At 46.5% G+C, this 10177-nt stretch overlaps 1 protein-coding gene across 1 annotated transcript in view; it reads right to left on the reverse strand.

Annotated features, from left to right (window-relative positions):
* AspRS (aspartyl-tRNA synthetase) overlaps positions 1–8396 on the reverse strand; it is a 109698-nt gene extending 101302 nt beyond the window's left edge. The window contains exon 1 of the mRNA XM_068372502.1: positions 8071–8396. Coding sequence (XP_068228603.1) covers positions 8071–8090 — 20 coding nt within the window. The 5' untranslated portion in view covers positions 8091–8396. The remainder of the gene's footprint in view (positions 1–8070) is intronic.
* Positions 8397–10177: the final 1781 nt, after the last annotated feature.

Here is a 10177-nt window from a genome sequence, read left to right on the forward strand (position 1 = left end):
CTAGCAGGAACACCGTTTTCCAAGTTAGATGGCGATCTGAAGCCTGGCGTAATGGTTCATAGGGAGGTCTCTTAAGAGACCTGAGAACTTGAACCACGTTCCATGGAGGAGGTCTCACTTCCGACTGAGGGCAGGGAAGTTCATAACTTCGTATGAGTAGGGAAAGTTCTAGCGAGGAAGAAATGTCCATTCCTTTGAGCCTGAAAACTAGACTTAAGGCTGAGTGATAGCCTTTCACCGCCAGACTGAAAGGCGCATTTCTTCCCGCAAATACACGAGGAACTCCACTATTGCTGGAATAGTGGCATCGAGTGGAGAGATACCCCTTCCACGACACCAACCACAGAAAACTTTCCACTTTGCCTGGTAGACAGATGCGGATGATTTTCGCAGATGTCCAGACATCCTAATCGCAACTTGCTGCGAAAATCCTCTCTCAGAGAGGAGATGCTGGATAGTCTCCAGGCGTGAAGTCGTAGCGAAGCTACGGCTTCGGGGAAGATGTTGGCATGTGGTTGTCTAAGTAGATCGTGTCGTGGAGGGAGTTCTCTCGGAAGTTCCGTTAGGAGTTGCAGAAGGTCCGGAAACCATTCCGCGTGATGCCATAGCGGAGCTATGAGGGTCATTGAAAGATTGACCAATATTCTGGTCTTGTTGAGCACCCTCCTCATCAGACAGAACAGGGGAAAGGCGTATACGTCGATGTTGCCCCACCGTTGTTGGAAGGCATCTTGCCAGAGCGCCTTGGGATCCGGGACTGGGGAGCAGTATAGTGGAAGCTTGAAGTTCAACGTTGTCGTGAACAGATCCACAGTTGGGGAACCCCACAAAGTCAGGACTTTGTTGGCTACTAGATAATCCAAAGACCACTCAGTACTCACTATCTGAGACGCTCTGCTCCGATTGTCGGCAAGCACATTCCTCTTGCCTGGAATGAAACGTGCCGATAGTGGAATCGAGTGGACTTCGGTCCATCTCAATATCTGCAAGATGGGATAGCTGCTTCAAAAAGGTACCTCCTTGCTTGTTGATGTAAGTCACTACTGTGGTGTTGTCGCTCATCACCACCACAGAGTGGCCCGCCAGGTATTGTTGGAACTGCTGAAGGGCCAAGAAAACGGCCCTCATCTCTAAAAGATTTATATGGAGGAACTTTTCTGATTCTGACCACAGGACTGAGGTCCTGTGGTGTAGAACGTGGGATCCCCACCCTTTCTTTGAGGCGTCCGAAAACAGCATAAAATCCGGGGGGAGGACGAGAAGATCGACTCCTCTTCGTAGGTTCTCGTCTGTCACCCACCACTGGAGGTCCGTCCGTTCCGCAGGTCCCATAGGGATCATGACGTCCAGGGAATCGCAACCTTGATTCCACCGGGACTTGAGTCGCCACTGGAGGGATCTCATTTTGAGGCGACCGTTGGGAACTAGACGAGCCAAAGATGAGAGGTGACCGAGGAGACGTAACCACGATTGGGTTGGAAGCTCTTCTCGTCTGAGAAAAGGGCTTGCGACCTTCCTCAGCCTTGCTATCCTGTCGTCTGATGGGAAGGCTTTGTGGAGATTGGTGTCTATAATCATGCCTAGGTATACCAGTCTTTGACTGGGAAGCAGAGAGGACTTCTCGAGATTTACCATGATCCCCAGATCCTGGCAAAGTCCCAGAAGTTTGTCTCGGTGTTGAAGAAGGGATGACTCCGAGTCTGCTAGGATCAGCCAGTCGTCCAGATAACGGAGGAGACGGATGCCGATCCTGTGTGCCCACGACGATATTAGGGTGAACACTCTGGTGAAAACCTTTGGTGCTGTGGAGAGACCGAAACACAGCACCTTGAACTGATATTCCTTGTTGTCTAGGCTGAATCTTAAGTACTTCCTTGAAGACGGATGGACTGGGATCTGGAAGTACGCGACCTTCAGATCCAGTGTACACATGAAGTCTTGAGGTCTCACTGCAAGTCTGACCGTGTCTGCAGTCTCCATGCTGAACGGAGTTTGCTACACAAACTTGTTCTGAGCTGAGAGGTCGATGACTGGTCTCCAGCCTCCAGACGCCTTCTTTATAAGAAAGAGTCGACTGAAAAAGCCTGGGGACCCGTCGAGGACCTCCTGGAGAGCGCCCTTCTTCAACACGGTCTGGACTTCTGCCCGAAGGGCCTGCCCCCTTGCTGATCCCATGGCAAGGGAGTTCAATGACACTGGATTCGTCGTCAGGGGAGGTAGAGATGTTGTGAACGGGACGCGATATCCCTGACTGATTACGGAAATCGTCCAGGAATCGGCCCCTGGCGGGCTTCTTGCCTTTCCTGTCCTTAACAGGAAAGGGATTAGACCACTGTCTTCGCTGCCGCTGTCGGTTTCGTGGTCTTGGTAGGACAGGGCTGCTGGGGTGCTGGAGGCTTATAGGGCTTGGATGTCAAAGCCCTATGTAGGAGGGAGTCTTGGTGGGACTTCCTCCACCTGTCAGCAGCATGCTCCACGTCCTTAGACTCAAACAGGTTAGTTCCCATCACGGAAGAATGTCTGAGCCTGCTTATCTCGGTGCTAGGGACCTTCTGATGGAACCTCTCAGACACCGCATCCCGACGTTTCAGGATGGTGTTTGCCCATAAGTTCGAGACTTGGTGGGCCAGAAACTCAATCGTGCAAGTGCCTTGAGAGTAGAAAGGTCTCCATAGCTTTCCTGGTACGTTCTTTGGATAAATCCTCCGAACGTATCAGGATACCTAAGGTCCCTAACCAGATATCCAGCCATGAAGTGGGCTACATGGCACACTTAGCAACCTTCTCCTGATTAAGTATCTCAGTCGCCGAAAATGAGACCTGCCGGTTGGAGAGCCTCTCAAGAGGGACTCCCCTGGTAAGCTCTTCCAAAGAATGGTGAAGGGGAAGAGCTAAACAAGGCTCCTCTACGATCTCGAAGTACCTCCTCTGCTGCACGCGAGGAGGTGGGAGAAGCTTGTTGCCGGCACTGGATCAGCTGGAGGAGGCTAGCTCAGAGAGCTGGACTGCGATCTTGTCCCTGGAACTCTTAACCCCTTGAGACCAGGGCAAAGCTGCACTGGCCTTAGAGGGTTTTTGAGTCCCAAAAACTCGGTCCAAGACCATGTCTTTGCCCTCTAGAGGAGGAATCTCTGGGTCAGCAAACCCATTGAGAGTCCTCATAAGGGTCAGAACCTGCCAAAATTCATGTTCTGACTCCTGCAGCTCTCCTCCGAATGGACTAGCAGCGAAGTCTCCTGTCCCAAAAGGCTCTTCTTGGGGGAGACTCGCGGACATTCTCCTAGTGACTGACAGGCTCTGTTCTAAGTCTTGACGAGGACTTCGGTACTGTCTTGGAGTCCTTCGACTCCCTCCTGGGAGGGATGCAGGACTCCAACAAAGACTTTCCAGCGCGAGGTGGGGTTTCCCTCATTGGTGCGATGGGGGAACGTCTCACCTCACGTGACTCCCCTGAGGACGGGTAATCCTCGTCCGAAGGGGAGGGAGAAAAAGTCTGGGGGGGGGGAGGGGGCCTGCCTCGAAGGCTTACGAGGAGACAGCTTAGTCCTCGGAGAAGTCACCGCGTCCGAAACTTCTCTTTTTCTCTTCAGGGGAGTAAACGCAGCCAAGGATTTGTGGCCCAATTCAGAGAGAACAGGCTTGACAGCCTGCGTGACTGCTCTGATCAGTGCCCCAAAAAGGCTGCTGGCTGCACTATCAGACACTCCCTCTCGAGGGACAGGGATCGACTGATCCGTGGGAGGAGTTTCCATGGGGGAGGGGTGGAATGCGACGATGGCGACCGTGCCACGCGTTGTCCTGCAGCCTCGCGCGTGGGAGGATATTGACGATCGCGCTGGGAAGCGCATTGGTGCTCGCGTGATGGGGAATACCCGGGGTCGCGAGCGGGAAACTGATGGCGCACGTGCGTGCACGCGGGAGACTGCTGATGCGTGCGAGGGCGCGCGGGAGAGCGATGGCGCGTGCGCAGGAAGCTGTTTGAGCGCTCGCGCGCGAGGGTGAATGTTCGCGCCGCAGGATCAGGATGAAGGGCCCGTGCGAGCGAGAGATCGTGCTCCCCAGTAGATGTCGTCGGGCGCGCAGGAGAGATATCCCTTGTGCGCGGGTGCGCAGCTGGAACCTGCGCTCGTTGACGCGCCTCTTCTGGGCGCACATCAGGCTGGCAATGCGTAGCTGCTGTGGGAGATGGCCGTGGGCGTGTGTAGGTGAATGCGCACGATTGCAAGCTGGCGAGGGATGGCGCACAGGCGAAAGCACACGGCGCGTTGGCTAGCGCTGGCGAGTAGGGGAAGTCCTAAACTTCCCTACGCACCCAGATCCGAAGATCGTGGGCGCGGAGAGCGCTGGCGCGTTGGTGAATGCTGCTGCGCAGAAAGTTGAAGGCGCGCAGTGGCGCGCTGGCGAGCAGGTGACCATTGGCGCGCTTTATCAGGAACCTCGGCAGCAGGTGAGAGCTGGCGCACTATCTCAGGAACAGCAGCAGCAGGTGACCGCTGACACGCTATCTCTGAAACCTCAATGAGGTCAGGAGAACGTTGGCGCGCATGCTTGGCATGACGCGTAAGGGATGTGTGCACTAATTGGCGCGTACGCCCTTGTTGCCCCGAAGGGACCGGTGCCTGTTTTTGAAAACAGGTTTGGTTGGCGCATAAAGCACATCAGCAGCCAGGAACGGCGACGGCAGGTCGACAGGTCTGTCGGGTGGAAGGTCGGCGTGCCCTTTGTAAGGATGACCTTCCACCGAAAGGGATTGCAAACGATCCGCAGAGAGGTCCAGGGTCGTAGCAGGAACAGTCGGAGATCGATGACGAGGCTCCTCTGCGGCGGACTGCAACGACGATGAAGAACCGAAGAGGCGCCTCCTCACCAACTTATAAGGTGAAGGAAGGCCTCTCCATCGAAGAGGAAGGCAAGCCTTACGACGTATATGCCCTCTGGGGGCCGTTGGGTCAGCAAGCTGACCTTCAGCAGTCCTCCGAAGAGGAGTCTCTATGAGTGAACTCCCCCGAGGGAAAGAATCACCGGCAGGAGAGACTGTTGCACTTAGTTTCTTCCTTGTAGGTTGATCAGGACCGGGAGAAACTAAGCCTTCAGCTACTGCGGGATGAGAAGTTGCAGAGGTATTAGGAGATACCGCATTGGATACCTCTGACACCACAAGGTCAACAATAGACAGAGGATCAACCTCTGCCAAAGTCAGCAATTGCTTGACAGCGGCACCCAGCCGGATGATGTCAATCAAGGCTTCCTTGGAGGGCGAGCCCTCGAGCCCCAAGGAAGACCAAAGCTGGAATAAATCAGTTAAATCCTCCCCCGGGGGAAGAGGTGGAGCTGCCTCGCTAGGGGAGGCAACGCCATCTCTCGAACACCGAGATCGGGAAACAGAACCACGGTCTACGCTACCATTCGACCGTCTCTCGAAAGAAACTAATCGAGTGGGAGGTTCGGAGGAGGTTTGGGCAACGGAAGAAGAGTCCTTGGGATTTTCTCCTTTCAAAGAAATCTTCGATGGAGAAATATCCCGCCTAGGCTTCTTCTTCCGTCGCCGAGAAAACCTCTCCCACTGGGAGGCAGACCACTCCCTGCACTCACCACACTTATTACTACTATCACACCGTTGGCCCCTACAGTAAGGACAAAGGGTGTGAGGGTCCGTCTCTACCGCCAACATAAATGTACCACAAGGGCAGTCGGGTAATTCAGGACATTTGCGCATGTTCGCAGAGGCCAACTTCACACACAAACCTGTAGGAGAGAAACCAAAAAGACATTAATGGCTGTCAGAGAGGCGAGGGTGAGAGCGGACACGTCCCACTACCACCCGAGACGAGCAAAGAGAGCTCAAGCACAGGTGTTTGTGAGGGGTGGGGGGGGGTAGCAAGCTACCCTCCCTAACCCCCACTAACTAGCGGTGGGGTAGTAAACCCTCGTTAAAATTCTAATGGCTCGTCATTTCAGCTACGCCGAAAGTAATAACCCCTATTAAATAGCGTGGTTTGTATGTCAGTTACGGAACAAATATATATATATATATATATATATATATATATATATATATATATATATATATATATATATATATATATATATATATATATATATACACACATACACACAAGAAAAAAGTAAGTTAAAAGACAAAAATTAATGGCAGTTCAAAATAGGCGAGGAGGAAGAGGGGTAACAACCAGTCTCCATACGAGCCAAAAGTAAAGTGAGCTAAATCACAAGCGTGTGAGAGGGAGTGGTAGCAAGCTACCCCTCCTATCCCCCGCTAACTAGCAGGATGGGTAGTTAGCCCTCGCTAAAATTTTAAGGGGCCGTCCATTCAGTTTCACCGAAAGTAATATCCCTAATGAATAGAGTAGGTTTGTACAGTATTCCAATTACGGAAAAATTATATTTTTCAGTAGTACAATCAATCATAGAGTTTTGAGACAAATTTTCCATTGAGAAAACTAAACCTTGGTGCTTCAACAAGATATGTTCCTTTGAGAACACCTTTCTTCTCCTCCTCAGCTTAGTCTTGTTTCTATTGGGGACCACCTTTACTGGTAATAGAGGAAGAAGCCTTTATATAACAAAGGACAGGACCTCCCGCCTACATAGAACACCTGACCTAAACTTTCCCACTTAACTTAACATACAATTCATGCCTTACCTAATTACCTGATGGGAGGGAAATAATGACACCCTGTGTCCCCCCCCCCCTTAGACTGCTGTGCTATATTCTTAGTGATGGGGTTGAATATATGGGAGTTATGGGGCATGGCTATCATCATACATACACCCCTAGAGGAAATTTACAAGGCCTTGCATCAGGATTGGCAAAGAAGACAGGAGTTTTTTCTATATAAAACCCCATTTTATTATTACAACAGTAATGCTTTTCCCATGATAAACTATGCCCTGCTCCTGGTAACCGGAAGACTGACCCAGGCGGAGGATTGACCGATAATCTCTGGTAAAACTGACCCAGAGTGGTTTGGAGGACTGACCCACAATGTTTATTTATACTATAGTGCATTTATTATCAAAGTTGATTAAATATTATAACATATGGATTCCATATAACATTAACACTTATATGTTGTAATAAAAACTTTTATAACATTCATTGGTAAATTTTAGATATTTGTGGGTAGAACCTTGGATAGGGGTTGTGACCTGGGAAGGGGGTCTGGGGCCTTGCACCCGGCTAGGGGTTGTGACCTGGGAAGGGGGTCTGGGGGCTTGCGTCGGCTAAAGGTTGTGACCTGGGAACTTCTAGGTTAGGTTAGGTGGGTTTGATAGGTTCTGTACCCTTTTTAATTACATAATCATACCCTATAAACATAAAATATTTGATAAAAAACTGTAAATAAAATATCAATGAAATATTAAACTCTCCCTTAATAAAATCATGTAATAATACCAAAGAATTAACTTTAGAAAAGAAAATAAACCTTGTGGGTCAGTCCTCCAAAACATTCTGGATCAGTTTTACCAGAGATTGTGGGTCAATCCTCCGCCTGGGGTAGTCCTCCGGTATTCCTGCTCCCCCAATCCTTTATTGCCAACCCTTTTGCTAAGAATATAGCAGTCTAAGGAGGGCCGTAGGATAACAGCCCTCCGTTACGTAAGTAGGTAAGGACACGGCTTGTATGTTAGGTTAGGTAGGGAAGTTTAGGCAAGGTGTTCTATGGAGGCGGGAGGCCCTGTCTGTTGCTATACAAATGCTCCTACCTCTATTAATGGTGAAGGTGGTCCTAATAGAAATGAAACTAGGCTGAGAAGCACATATAACCCCATTTCTTTATCAATAGATCCTTTCCCCTGATGAACTATAATACTGAAATTCATAGCACATCCTTCGAAAACAAATGAAGCAACAATCGTATTGTTTGTACGGCAGCCTACTCGAGCCTGGTTAGCAGAAATTTAAAGGCTTTGGCTATCCATGCCGACTTTATTAGGTTTTCTCCTGACCAATGGTAGCTACTCTAAGATTGTCAGACTACGTATTTTACTGGGTTCCTGGCCTGTTTGATAAATTTTGAAAATAAAAATGCGCTACCATATAAATCTTACTTCTCTTTGTCATCTGTCATGGTGACTTGTAGAATGATGAATTTCTCTACAATGTGGTTTTCACGATGTCTATTCTTGACAGAACGGATGGCAGTGGGTGAAGACTGAAGACCGTGGCGCTGAAGGCAGCGATGTGTTTACATTCCAAGACCAGCCGGCAACGACTAACCTGTCACCTACTCATTTTAATAACGGTAGTATATGAGATCTGATGCAAGATTGCATGACATACAAACGTACACTCTTTTAGTTTAATCTTTACACGGCCATATATAGTTTTGAAGATTAATGATAAATAATTAAAACTATTCATGGACCGCATCTACAAAACAACCCGGGTATAATAAAGGAATGAATTCGTCTTCATATTTTCATATAGACACCAGAGCTAATCTCTTGTAATTCAGTGTCTTGTTTCATCATTTTCTTATCACCCAGTAAATTATAAAGAACACCAGAGATGTATGTCCACGTGCAATGATGCCGTTGGCTAAGGTAATGAGTGCTTCATAAACTTTCATGATGTCAGTTTAGGAAAAGAATTAAACTTTACAATTATCTTAGTTTCGTAAGGATATAAGTGCCTTCATCAATACAACTATTCGATGAAACAATTTTAAATTCAATACTTTTATTTGACATACTTCTACTTACGTTCAGAGCATTAGTCTTTTTGTATTCATTATTATTATTATTATTATTATTATTATTATTATTATTATTATTATTATTATTATTACAAGCTAAGCAACAACCCTAGTTGAAAAAGACGGTGCTTTAAGCCCAAGAGCTCCAACAGGAGAAAATAGCCCAGAGAGGAAAGGGAATAAGGGAATAGACTGCAAGAGAAGTAATGCACAAACAAAATTAAAATAGAATATTCTAACACTGTACCAACAGTGAAATAGCTCTTTGATATATGAACTCTAAAAACAAACAAGAAAAAAAGAGGAAGATAAGTAAAATAGAATAGCTTTTTCAGAGTGTACCTCTGTTCCAAGATAGTGAAAGACCACGGTACAGAGGCTATGGCATATATATAAATATATATATATATATATATATATATATATATATATATATATATATATATATATATATATATATATAGTGTTACCTGACAGTAATTCTCTTGTAATATCAATCGCAGAAATATACTGTAGAAAGTTGCCAGAAGGAACTTCCATCAGACGACATAGCTCGAGCCCCGCCCCTCCCCCACTATATATATATATATATATATATATATATATATATATATATATATATATGTATATATATATATATATATATATATATATATATATATATATATATATATATATATATATATATATATATATATATATATTCATTAACAAACTCCAAAGACTTGTTGTCTCTGAATTTTCATTGAATATTATCTTAGTTTTACTCAAATTCATTTTCAGTCTTACATTTCTGCTTTCTCTATTCAAATCTACCGGGGTTTTTTTCGTAATTGCTCGCGTGATTCACTAAGCACAATTATGTCATCTGTGAATCTTAAGTTGATTTTTGAGTGTCGTTCTTCTAGAAGAGATGTTTACCACAGCTAAAGTGTATCTTCTACCCTTACCAAGAGGAAATTAGTCACTTAACCATTGCAGTGCAGTAGTGAACCGCTTGAGCAAAGAAAATTTTTTTGGAAATCTCAATGTTCTCAGGAGTATGACAGAGAAGAACGTGAAATGTGTAGACAAAGGAAAACTGGGCCGTAACCAGAGCGAGGGATCCAATGAAGTACTGTCTGGCCAGACAAAGGACCCAATAACTCTAGTGGTACTATCTTAATGGGTGGATGGTAAGCATCACTTGTAGCCTACAGTAATACTTTGAGATATGAGCTTAATGCGTTCTGGGACCCGAGCTCGTATGTCAAATTGCTCGTATCTCAGATCAATTTTTCCCATATAAAATAACTAAAAAACAAATTAATCCATTCCACCCGCTGAAAAAAACACCTAAAAACAGTATATTACAGTGGAAAAACATGTTTTTAATTGCTCTAATTCATATTCTACGCTCACAATATAACAAATACCTATGTACTGGTTATGATCCTCAATAAAATGTAACATTATTATGA

Source organism: Palaemon carinicauda, chromosome 4, assembly GCF_036898095.1.
Source record: "Palaemon carinicauda isolate YSFRI2023 chromosome 4, ASM3689809v2, whole genome shotgun sequence".
Taxonomy (NCBI): Eukaryota; Metazoa; Arthropoda; class Malacostraca; order Decapoda; family Palaemonidae; genus Palaemon; species Palaemon carinicauda.